Here is a 12,780-nt window from a genome sequence, read left to right as displayed (position 1 = left end):
TCATCAGTATCAAAATTAGTGCTCTACACAGCCCTTAGAGTTGGACCATTAAAAAGGCTGAGCGCCAAAGAATTGATACTTTCGAACTCTGATGCTGGAGAAGACTCTTGAGAGTCCCTTGGACTGCAAGGAGATCAAACCAGTCAATCCTAAATGAAATCAACCCTGAATATTCATTGGAAGGACTGTTGCTGAAGCTGAAGCTCCAATACGTTGGCCACCTGATACGAAAAGTGACTTATTGGAAAAGACCCCGATGTAGGGAAAGACTGAAGACAAAAGGAAAAGAGGGCGGGAGAGGATGAGATGGTTAGATAGCATCACCAACTCAGTGGACATGAACTTGAACTCCAGGAGACAGTGGAGGACAGGGAAGGCTGGCGTGCTGTAGTCCATGGGGTTGTAAAGAGTCGGACACACCTTAGCGACGGAACAACAACAGCCCAGAGACTTCAGAGTGGGTGGGCATCCTGTTCTAAGCTCTCCACCCAGGGGACCATTGGCCCAAGCAACTGTTTACCTGGGGTCAGGGAAAGTTCGCCCATCTCAGAAGAGGAAGGTCCAGTTTCTTCCAAAACGTGTGTTGAGAAATGGGGAAACAAGGGGGCTGTGGTCACTTTTCTGAGTCACACTGTTGGGGAGTGGTTCACAGTGGAACTATCTCCCTTCTGCATCTCTCACCATTGTCCAATTTCAGGTAGTGAGGACAACATGAAGGAGGTCTTCTTTAACACTTTGGGTCCAGGGGACCAAAGGTTGGGCATTCTTGGTGGTTAAAAAAAAGCCACAATTAAAATAAAATTATTTATTTTAAAATTGAAGGATAATTGCTTTACAGAATTTTGTTGTTTTCTGCCAAACATCAACATGAACAAGCCATAGGTTTTAATTGGAGGCAAATTGCTTCATAGTATTGTGTTGGTTTCTGCCACACAAAAATACAAACCAGCCATAAAAAAGCAAACCAGCCATAAAAAAGCCATGATTTATCAAGCATATATTGTGCACTAGATAGATGGAGTAGCTTTCATTTAATCTTCATGATGGTTCTTTGAGTTTGGAATAATCACCAGCCCTATTTTATAGCTGGGAAAACTGAGGCTCAGAGGGGGCTCATGGCTTGTCAATCGTCATTTAGTGGATAAGGAGCAGAGCTGGGATTTGGATTCTGCATTTCTTGTTGTTGTTCAGTCACTCAGTCATGTCCGACTCTTTACAACCCCATATACTGCAGCATGCCAGGCTTTCTGTCCTTCAACTATCTCCCAGAGTTTGATCAAATTCATGTTCATTGAGTCTGTGATGCCATCTAACCGTCTCATCCTCTGTTGTCTCCTTCTCCTCCCGCCTTCAATCTTTCCCAGCATCAGGGTCTTTTCCAGTGAGTCAGATCTTCGAATCAGGTGGCCAAAGTATTGGAGCTTCAGCTTCAGCGTCAGTCCTTCCAATGAATATCCAGTGTTGATTTCTTTTAGGATTGACTGGTTTGATCTCCGTGTAGTCAAAGAGACTCTCATGAGTCTTCTCTAGCACCACAGTTCGAAAGCATCAATTTTTCAGTGCTTAGCTTTCTTTATGGTCCAACTCTCATATCCATACATGACTACTGGAAAAACTATAGCTTTGACTAGACGGACCTTTGTTGGCAAAGCAATGTGCCTTGCATGGTTGATTTTTTTCTATATCACTTTCTGCCTTTCAAAGGGCTATCTACAAACCTGAATTATCCCTGAAAACTCTAACCTTGTAGCTCTTGCCTCAGACTGCAGTTCTAGGAAAGGAACAATGTGATGTGGTAGAACAGACATCCTGGATTGGGGTAGGAGAAAAGGAACTGGGCTCTGGCTCTGTTGATGGTCCTCTGTGGCCCTCCTGGGGCTGTTATAATAATGCGGGTGAGGGGTGATGGGGACCCGGGAGCTAATGGCAAAGGCAGGAAGAACTCTACATCTGCTAGTGGGATTGCTGATGAACTGTATGCTCGGTGTGAGAGAAAGAGCAGGGTGAAGAATGACTCCAAGGTTTTCCGCTCAAATCATGGAAAAGAAGGAGTTATTGTTACTAGAGATGGGGAAGAAAAAATGCTCATGCAAACAACACATTTACATTTAGGTGGTTTGTGAACTTCTGCCAGATTCTAAGAACCTCTCTTGGGTCAAGGGTAGAATCTTAAAAAAATTTTTTTTTATTTAGATATTTATTTATGTGGCTGTGCTGGATCTTTGTTGCTGTGAGGGCTCTTCTCTAGTTGCAGAGAGCAGGGGTTACTCTCTAACTGTCGTGTGCTTTTCTCATGGTGGTTTTTCTTGTTGTGGAGCATGGACTTTAGGGGGCTCAGGCTTCAGTAGTTGTGGCACATGGGCTCAGCAGTTTCAGCTCCCTGGATCTAGAGCACAGGCTGAGCTGCTCCAGGGCTTGTGGGACCTTCGGGGACCAGGGATGGAGCCTACATCTCCTGCATCAGTTGGGGGATTCTCTACCACTGAGACACCAGGGAAACCCCAAGGATACAATCCTGTGTGTAGCAGATGTGGTCACATCCAACTTACATCCTTGGTCCTCACATTTTCAGTGACTTCCGATGGCCAGCAGCTGCCACTGGAGTCCTCCTTATTTGGCAGATGGCAGGTGAGAAGTGTTGGGGGAAAATGCTTCCTGGAACAACCCTCAACCAAAACCTTGAACTTGGTTTTGGTGTACACATGTCCCAGCTCCCTCACCTCTCAGGTGAGATGACTCGGAGATCCTTGTCCCAGTTATTGCCCAGCGGTCCCTGCTGGGATTAAGCCCCCACCTTGTACCTGCTGTCTTTTTTCCCCTGATCCACTTCTTTGCACCCCTGCTGGTATTTCCCAGGATCACCTCCAAAATAAATTACTTGCACTCGAATCCTCGTCTCAGAGTTTTCTCTTGGGAGAGCCCAAACTAAGACACCATGGGAAAGGAGAAAGATGAGTTTGCAACATGTTTCCGGTTTTCCTGGAACTGAGTGCTTCGTGGGATGCAGGACTTTCTGTGCCAGAGGTGGCGAAGTCCTGGGCAAGCTGGGATAGGTTGACCACCATCGTGTTCGGGAAGCCAAGAGAAGAGAGTGCTTCCAGAAGGAAAGGGGGGACTTCCCTGGTGGTCCAGTGGTCAGGAATCTGCCTGCCAATGCAGGGGACATGGGTTTGATCCCTGGTCTGGGAAGTAGGATCCCACAAGCTGTGGGGCAACTAAATCGGTGTGTCACAACTATTGAGCCCAAGCTCTACAGCTCAAGAGGCACAATTAATTACTGAAGCCTGTGCACCTAGAGCCTGTGACCTGTACCAAGGGAAGCCACTGAAATGAGAAGCTCATGCACCGCAACGAGAGAGTAGCCCATACTCGTTGCAACTAGAGAAAGCCTGTGGGCAGCAACAACGATCCGGCACAGCCACAAACAAAAGCAAAAACAAAAAACAAGAAAAAAAGAAAGGGGATAATGCATATATAGATAAAACATCATATTGTACATCTTAAATATATACAAATTTTATTTGTTAATTAAATCTCAATAAAGCTGGAAAAAACCCCTAAAATATTTGGTTGTCAAAAAAGAAAGTAGAAATGAGGGTGAACAGAGTGAGATGTGACCCAAAGGTCAAGTTAGAAAAATTGAGAAGCAGTCAGTGGACTTGGTACTGAGGGAGCATTCGGGACACTGAGCCATTCTTGGATGTATTGGGGACAGAAATCCGACTACAGTGGGCTGAGCAGTGAGGGGGTAGGAGGAAGTGGGGACAGCAGTGTGTAAACAGTTTTTCTACAATTTTGGCTATGAAAAGAACTAGAATGTTATTGTAGCAGAGAGAACTTCTGGGGTAGAAGAGACCTGAACATGGGTGCTCCATACTCTTCCAGCCCCTACCCCCACTTATTCCCGTAGCAGATCTCCTGGGTCTTCAAGGCTGATTTTTTCCCTTCATGGTTTTCATCTTTTGGAATTGTGCTCTGTTTTTTTTTTTTTTTGAAATGCTTCTTCCACATGGTCTTTTAACTCATTAATTTGTCTCTTAACAGTGATCATCTTCTTTGATTCATCCAGTAAAATGACTCTTTTTATTTATTCTATTTATTTCCATAGAACATTTGGTGCTGAACTTGAATCTCTTTGCATCCTTCTTTTTTATCATTCTTTTAAAAAAAAATAATTTGATTCACTTATATATTTTATTTTTGCCTGTGCTGGGTCTTTGTTGCTGCTCAGACTTTTCTCTAGTTGTGGGGAGTGGGGGCTTCTCCTCTGTGGAGTATGGGCCTAGGCTCTAGGGCACAGGCTCAGGAGTTGTGGTGCTCCAGCTTAGTTGCTCTGTGGCACATGGGCCTCCCGGGTCAGGTATCAAACCTGTGTCTCCCTAATTGGCAGGTGGATTCTTTACCACTGAACTACTGCTGCTGCTAAGTCACTTCAGTCGTGTCCGACTCTGTGTGACCCATAGACGGCAGCCCACCAGGCTCCCCCATTCCTGGGATTCTCCAGGCAAGAACACTGGAGTGGGTTGCCATTTCCTTCTCCAATGCATGAAAGTGAAAAGTCAAAGTGAAGTCGCTCAGTCGTGTCTGACCCTCAGCGACCCCATGGACTGCAGCCTTCCAGGCTCCTCCATCCATGGGATTTTCCAGGCAAGAGTACTGGAGTGGGGTGCCGTTGCCTTCTCCACTGAACTACTAGGGAAGCCCTATTATTATTTTTTAAAGTTGTTGTCTGTCTACTCCAGCAGCTCAACTTTGCTGGGTGACAATTATGTTGACCATACTCTTTCCACCTGTTGAGTCTTTTCAAGGGCTGTCATTTTTCTTAGGGACTCAGACTTGGGAATTGAGAACTCTGAGTGGTGACAGTTTCCCAAGTGATGAAAGAAGATGGATTCTTCACCCAAGGGGGTCCATATGTATACTAGGCAGGTGTGCAGAGGCGCCTCCATGCTCCCCAATCTCCTTGCTTGCTTCTAGATTCAGGAGCAGAGCTCCTCTTGAAGTTCTTGGGATCCAGATGGATCAGAGATACACACACACACACACACACACACGAATGATGCTGACCTTATCCAGGAGGTTCATGGACCCTGAGGAGTCAAACTCTTCATAGGATGAACTATGTCTAATTTTCACCCAGAGTTCTCTTCAGTTTATCTTGAAACTTTCCACCTGGTGCATGGGGAAGACATTTCAACCCCAGATTTCCCTTTGGGGCTTCCCCCCGAGATATCTCTCTCATGCCCACCCATCCGCTATGGGTCCCAGCAGATTTTGGGTTCAAAGAGGCAGATATATTAAGGTAGAGAGTGAAGGGGAACTGAGACAGGTGCAGGTGGCCATTTTCCTATAATTTGCCATCTTTCTCTCTTTATCATGGGGTCCAGCAAGCTATAGCCTGGGAAAGTGTGAAAGTGAAAACATTAATCACTCAGTCATGTCTGATTCTTTGTGACCCCATGGACTGTAGCCTCTGTCCATGGGATTCTCCAGGCAAGAGTACTGAAATTGGTTGCCATTCCCTTCTCCAGCAGAGAAGGCGATGGCACCCCACTCCAGTACTCTTGCCTGGAAAATCCCATGGATGGAGAAGCCTGGTAGGCTGGGATCCATGGGGTCACTAAGAGTCAGGCACGACTGAAGTGACTTAGCAGCAGCAGCCCTTCTTCAGGGATCTTTCCGACTCAGGGATTGAACCCAGGTCTCCTGCATTTCAGGCAGATTCTTTACTGTCTGAGCCACCAGGGAAGCCCATAGCTTGGGATGGGGCTGTCAAATCCTTCCCGCAACCTGTTTTTATATGGTCGTTGAGCTAGAGAAAGTCTTTGCATTTCTAAAGAGATGTACACATATAACCCTTTATACATACATCACACAAATGGATCTGTGACTGTCTATGCTATCATCTGGGCTTCCCCAGTGGCTCAGTGGTAAAGAACCCGCCTGCAATGCAGGAGATGCAAGAGACACAGGTCTCTTCCCTGGGTCGAGAAGATCTCCTGGAGGAGGGCATGGCAACCCTCTCCAGTATTCTTGTCTAGAAAATCCCATGGACAGAGGAGCCTGGCAGGCTACAGTCCATAGGGTTGCAAAGAGTCAGACAAGACTGAAGCAACAGAGCACAAGTATATCATCTATCTATCACTGGATTTAGCCTGAAAAATCTAGAAAAAGTTTGCTCATCCATCTTTAGCATGAGCAAAGAGCATCTTTCCACACCCGAGGAAGGTGAGGATGTGAGAAAGGTGAAAGACTCAGGACAGAGGGGAGATAATCAGTGGAGAGAGGTTCCCAAAGAGGCATCAGGGGAACAAGATCCAAAGCACAGAGGGGGAGGTTAGTTTTAAACAAGAGGAGGGACCCCTCTGCCATTGTGGAAGAAGAGAGGAGATGATGAGCATCAATGGGGGAAGGAATCAAAGATGAGTATGGATGTAGGTATATCTGTAAGAGATGTCAGAAGGCTGAGGGAATTTCCATCAGCTGTTGTTTATTTTCTCTGAGAAGTAGGAAATGAGGTCTCTAACCTTATATAGAGAAAGGGGATGCAGATTGAAGAAAGAACTGAAAAACTGGAACTCCACACATGGGGAAGTTGACTAGGGATAGGAAGAGTGAGTTCCAGGTAGCCTGAGAGGTCTCGTTTAGCCCAGAAAGCACACATTTGTAATGGCTCCTAGATGAATGATTCTGGGATCTCACTGCTTTGATGGAGAGTGGAGAAGAAAAATGGTTGGTTCATAAGGAAAAATGCTTTAGGCTACAAGTAACAGATTACCTGACCCAAAGTGACTTAACAAAAGGAGTTCATTTGTCTTACATATTGAAAAGTTCAAGGGTTGGTTACAGTCATAACCTAACAACATCATAAGGCCCAACTTAATTCTGACTTTCCACTCTTCCATCCTTAGTATTTTCATGCTATCTCCTTTGTAAGCATCATATTATTATATGATAGCAGCTAAAACTAGGTAGTAATTGGCAAGCTCTCCTTGAATTTGTCTTTTTTTTTGTAAACTCTGGCAGGGTTGTTATTTCATGACTGGAGGACGAGGAGACAACATTTGGTGACAAAGTTATAAAGGTAGTTGTTGGGGAAGGTGGTGGATGGGAAGGGAGGGCACAGCAGGTGCTCCTGGGGAGACTCAGCAGTCGGTGGTGACGGTGGCCGAGAGCTCCTGGATCTGCCAGGCAGTGCAGGTCTTGCACAAGATGTGCCCATCCAGTGGGTAGAAGCCCTGACACTCACCCTCAGAGGACAGCAGCAGCCCACCCTCCTCACACTTGTAACAGCCAATGTGAAAACTGAGATCCAGAGCTACGATTCGCAGGGTCTCCTCCTGACCTGGCTCAGGCATGATGGCCCCACCACATACTGAGCATCTTGGGGCAAACTTCCTGTGGAAGTCCTCGATGCAGTGGATCTGGCTCGTGGCATCCACAGTGAAAGGAATGCCGTCCAAGCCGCGGTGTCACACCACACAGGTGAAGCAGCCCGGGTGGTAGGCCTTCCCCATAGCCCGCGTAATCTGGTCCAGGATGGGCTGGGAGCACGTGGAGCACTTCTCCAGGGTGGCCACATAGCAGCTCTCACAATACGCCCTCCTCTCCACGGCGTAGAAATGCTGGCCCCGGAGCTGGGCCCCGCACGCAGAACACACAAAGCAGCCCACGTGGAAGACGCGATCCAGGGCCACGGCCCCGGCCCCGTCCCCGACCACGTCTTCTCCGCAGCCACCACAGCGGCCGAAGTACTCCCAGCTGGGCGGGTGGTTCATGTCGTGCACCAGCTTCTTGGTCAGCCTCTCAAGCTCCTTCTCGGGAGGCTGGCTCAGAGGGACCTGGGACCCATACCCGCCTCCTCTTTCGCCTGCAGGGCCGGAGACCCCCGGGGCCTCCTCCTTAACCCCCCGCCCTGGCTCGCGGTGGCTCCTGTAGCCAGCCCCCCAGACTTCACCTCGGCCTGGGAGAGGAAAATGGGGGCCCAGGGAGGGCCCGGAGGCCTGAGAGGCCCCCCGCCTGGGAGGGCCGCAGCCTCTCAGGGGTTGTGCCACTTTGACTTGCACAGGGAAGGCAGGGCCGGCGGGGGTGCTGGCCGTAGCATAGGAGGCCGGAGTGGGGCCCCCATAGGGGGACCCTGGGAGCGGCGGGGGAGGAAGCGCCCCTCCATTCGGCCTCAAGGGGCCTGACCCTGAGCGGTAGGCAGGGGGCTCAGGGGGCTCGTAAGCCTGCCGTTCAGGCTGCCGCGGGCGTGACCTCGACCCCCGTCCAACTCAGCCAGCATGCTGGTCAGGAAGTCTATCTCAGCATCCAGACTTCCCGGGCGCAAGCCTCCCCTGTCTGGGAGGAGGCCCTGCGAGTGCTGGGGTGCTCCGTGGCACCCCAGCCAGGCCAGCCCCCGGTCCTCCGGTCCCCCGGGGGTCTGGTAACACTGCTCAGATGGGAGGGGGCAAAAACTGACCCGAGGTGGGGCTGGAGCGCTGCTCGGTGGGCGGGGGAGGCCCCTCGCCCCTTGAGGGAGCGCTCTCCCAGAGGGGCTCGAGCTGGCTCCGGCTGCTTCGGGGGGAGCCAGGTGGGCCCGGACATGGTCTGGAAAGGGGGACTCCAGACAGCGGGTCGGGCCCCACGGAGCCCCGGGGCTCTGACTTGGATCCCTTCTTCGTTCCCACACCTTGCTTGGGACTCCAGGAAAGTGTCTGTTTTTTATCAAGGAGAAAAAGTATGTTCCAGTAGGTGTCTCTTACATTTCAGTGGCTAGAACTGGTCCAAATGGTCCTAAACCAATTTCTAGCAAATGGGAAGGACATCACTATGGCTAGTTTATACTAGGGTTTCTCAACCTCATCACTACTGATATTTAGGGATGGATAACTCTGCTGTGTATGTGAGTGCTGTCTAGCAGCTGTTTAGCAGCATCCCTGACATCTATTGCTTAGATGCCGGTATCATCCCCCCTTGCCCAAGTTACTGCAATCAAAAATGTCTCCAGACATTGCCATATGTCGCTAATGGTGGGGATAAATCATCTCCAGTTCAGAATCACTGGGCTGAAATCAATCTCTACTGACCCTTGGGACCAGGTATGTTGCTGTCCTAAATATTAAAATAATCAAGGTTCTATTAAAAAGGAACATGTAATGATGGCAATAATCCACAGTGCCTCCTATGATTGGATCAGTCCTGGGTGCAGATGACAGCATCCTTATGGCAGAAAGTGAAGAGAAAATTGTCTCTTGATGAGGGTGAAAGAGGAGAGTGAAAAAGCTGACTTGAAACTCAACACTAAAAAACTAAGATCATAGCATCTGGTCCCATTACTTCATGGCAAATAGAAGGGAAAAAAGTGGCAGTAGTGACAGATTTTATTTTCTTGTGCTCCAAAATCACTGCAGATGGTGACTGCACCCACGAAATTAAAAGATGTTTGCTCCTTGGAAGGAAAGCTATGACAAAACTAGTTGTTGTTTAGTTGCCAAGGCGTATCCAACTCTTTGTGACCCCACGGACTGCAGCACACCAGGCCTCCCTGTCCCTCACTATCTCCCAGAGTTTGCCCAAGTTCATGTCCATTGAATCGGTGATGCCCTCCAACCATCTCACCCTCTGTTGCTCTCTTCTCCTTCTGCCTTCAACCTTTCCCAGCTTCAGGGTCTTTTATAATGAGTTGACTGTTCGCATCGGGTAGCCAAAGTATTAGGGTTTCAGCTTCAGCGACAGTCCTTTGAAAAAGTATTCAGGGTTGATTTCCTTTTAGATGGACAGGTTTGATCTTGCTGTCCAAGGAGCTCTCAATAGTTTTCTCCAGCACCACAGTTTGAAAACATCAATTCTTCAGTACTCGGCCTCCTTTATGGTCCAACTCTCACATCCGTACATGACTACTGGAAAGACCATAGACTTGACTATGTGGACCTTTGTCGGTAAGGTGAAGTCTTTGCTTTTTAGCACAGTCTAGGTTTGTCATAGCTTTCCTTCCAAGAAGCAATTGTCTTCTAATTTCAAGGCTGCAGTCACTATCTGCAGTGATTTTAGAGCCCCAGAAGAGGAAATCTGTCACTTCCACCTTTCCCCCTTCTATTTGCCATGAAGTTATGGGACAGGATGCCATGATCTAAGTTTTTAATATTGAGTTTTAAGTCAGCTTTCTCACTCTCCTTTTTCATCCTCATCAAGAGGCTTTTTAGTTCCTCTTTGCTTTCCACCGTTAGTGTGGTATCATCTGCATATCTAAGGTTGTTGATATTTATCCTGGCAATCTTGATTCCAGCTTGTAGCTCATCCAGCCTAGCATTTTGCATGATGTGTTCCTTGTATAAGTTTAAATAAACAAAATGACAGCATACAGCCTTGTCATACTCCTTTCTCAATTTTGAACCAGTCAGTTGTCCCATATAAGATTCTAACTGTTGCTTCTTGACTAGCATACAGGTTTCTCAGGAGACAGGTAAGATGGTCTGATATTCCCATCTCTTTAACAGTTTTCCACAGTTTATTATGAGCCACACAGTCAAAGGCTTTTGCACAGAGGTAGATGTTTTTCTGGAATTCCCTTGCTTTCTCTATGATTCAGTGAATATTGGTAATTTGGTTATTCTGCCTTTTCTAAACCCAGCTTGTATATCTGAAAGTTCTTGGTTCATCTACTGCTGAGACCTAGCTAGAAGGATTTTGACCATAACTTTACCATCATGGGAAGTGAGTGCAATTGTCTGGTAGTTTGAACATTCTTTAGACAGTGTGTTAAAAAGCAGAGACATCACATTACTGACAAAGGTACATATAGTCAAAGCTATGGTTTTTCCAGTAGTCATGTATGGATATGAGAGTTGGACCATAAAGAAAGCTGAGTGCTGAAAAATTGGTGCTTTCGAACTATGGTGCTAGAGAAGACTCATGAGAGTCTCTTCAACTACATGGATATCGAACCAGTCAATCCTAAAAGAAACAAACCCTGGATATTCATTGTAAGGACTGATGATGAAGCTCCAATACTTTGGCCACTTGATGTGAAGAGCTGACTCATTGGAAAAGACCCTGGTGCTGGGAAAGATTGAAGACAAATGGAGAAGGGGGTGACAGAGAATGAGATGGTTCAATAGCATCACCAACTCAATGGACATGAATTTGAGCAAACTCCAGGAGACAGTGGAGGACAGAGGAGCCTGGAGTGCTGCAGTCATGGGGTTGCAAAAAGTCAGACACCACTTGGGGACTGAATAGCAAAACTAAGTAAGGAATCAGAATGAGGAAGCAAAGGTGTTGAAAGTATGAGGGAGAATCATTCGACTTGGGTGATCGTGAGATTTAGCCTGGATAAGAAAGGAGGTAAAGGTGATGGTTCGGAAGAAGCTGATGGTTTGAGTTTAAAAAGCACGTTTAGGGTAAGAGAAAGAACTTGAGAAAAAGGCCTTGACAAGGGCTCCCTCATTCACAAAAAGTCCATGGAGTATTTGCAATGGTCATGATTTGGGTATCCAGGAATAAGCATTGATTGAAAACATAGTAGTGAAGAGAAATCCAATTGAATGCACATTTATTGAGATTCCATTATGCAGAACAAACACTTCAGGAAGTAAAGGTCAAACTTTTCCTCTCCAGGAATGACATGTATAATGATTCTCCTTGTCTGCACCTTCATTCTTCATGATACCAACCAGATCCACATGCATGACGTGTAGAGCTGAATGTTCTACTTATAGTATTTTCTCTTCACTTGGCCTAGAAAACATCCCACCCCAAAGATGTTTAGATTAAAGCTAGGTGTCAGGATAAAAAACAAAGAAATGAACAACAAAACAGACAGGAACAGTTGGAGTGGGTTAAAGCCAGAAAGCTCCATTCAGCAGGCAAGGATGGCTTGAAATCCTAGCATTTTGCACGTCTTTAGATTATAGTGGGAGGACTTCTCAAAAATCCAGGGTGAAGAATTCTTTTTTAAAATCTTTTACCCAGAGTCACTTACTATTTTTTTTTTAATTTTAACTTTTCATTTTGTATTGGGGTATAGCTGATTAAAAATGTTGTGATAGTTTACAGAGAACAGTGAAGAGATTCAGCCACACATATACATGTATCCATTCTCCCCTAGATTCCCCTTCTACAGGATGAAGAATTCTTTTTTTGGAAAAAAAAGTGTGGCTATAGTATCCCACTCTAGAATTTCAACCCCTGGGATGTTGGTTTTTTTGTCCATAAAGAAGGGCTAGACTCTAAGTTCCTTGAAGGCAGCTACTGTGTTGGTATTGTTGAATTTTGTATGTTCCTGGCTTACCATCAGATCAGATCAGTCGCTCAGTCGTGTCCGACTCTTTGCGACCCCATGAATCACAGCACGCCAGGCCTCCCTGTCCATCACCAACTCCCGGAGTTCACTCAGACTCACGTCCATCGAGTCAATGATGCCATCCAGCCGTCTCATCCTCTGTCATCCTCTTCTCCTCTTGCCCCCAATCCCTCCCAGCATCAGAGTCTTTTCCAATGAGTCAACTCTTCGCATGATGTGGCCAGAGTACTGGAGTTTCAGCTTTAGCATCATTCCTTCCAAAGAAATCCCAGGGCTGATCTCCTTCAGAATGGACTGGTTGGATCTCCTTGCAGTCCAAGGGACTCTCAAGAGTCTTCTCCAACACCACAGTTCAAAAGCATCAATTCTTCGGTGCTCAGCCTTCTTCACAGTCCAACTCTCACATCCATACATGACCACAGGAAAAACCATAGCCTTGACTAGATGAACCTTTGTTGGCAAAGTAATGTCTCTGCTTTTCAATATGCTATCTAGGT

General features: G+C 46.9%; 1 protein-coding gene and 1 pseudogene across 1 annotated transcript in view; both read right to left on the bottom strand.

Annotated features, from left to right (window-relative positions):
- Nucleotides 1-4,263: 4,263 nt before the first annotated feature.
- LOC133250520 (thyroid receptor-interacting protein 6-like) lies at nucleotides 4,264-11,420 on the bottom strand (annotated as a pseudogene).
- Nucleotides 11,421-11,516: 96 nt separating this feature from the next.
- ADGRE3 (adhesion G protein-coupled receptor E3) overlaps nucleotides 11,517-12,780 on the bottom strand; it is a 64,187-nt gene continuing 62,923 nt past the window's right edge. The window contains exon 17 of the mRNA XM_061421845.1: nucleotides 11,517-11,718. Within this exon, the coding sequence (XP_061277829.1) occupies nucleotides 11,710-11,718 (9 nt within the window). The 3' untranslated portion in view covers nucleotides 11,517-11,709. The remainder of the gene's footprint in view (nucleotides 11,719-12,780) is intronic.

The sequence above is a fragment of the Bos javanicus genome, chromosome 7 (assembly GCF_032452875.1).
Source record: "Bos javanicus breed banteng chromosome 7, ARS-OSU_banteng_1.0, whole genome shotgun sequence".
In the NCBI taxonomy this organism is placed as follows: Eukaryota; Metazoa; Chordata; class Mammalia; order Artiodactyla; family Bovidae; genus Bos; species Bos javanicus.
The sequence above is the reverse complement of the archived record's forward strand: the minus strand, read 5'-3'. Positions and strand labels throughout refer to the sequence as shown.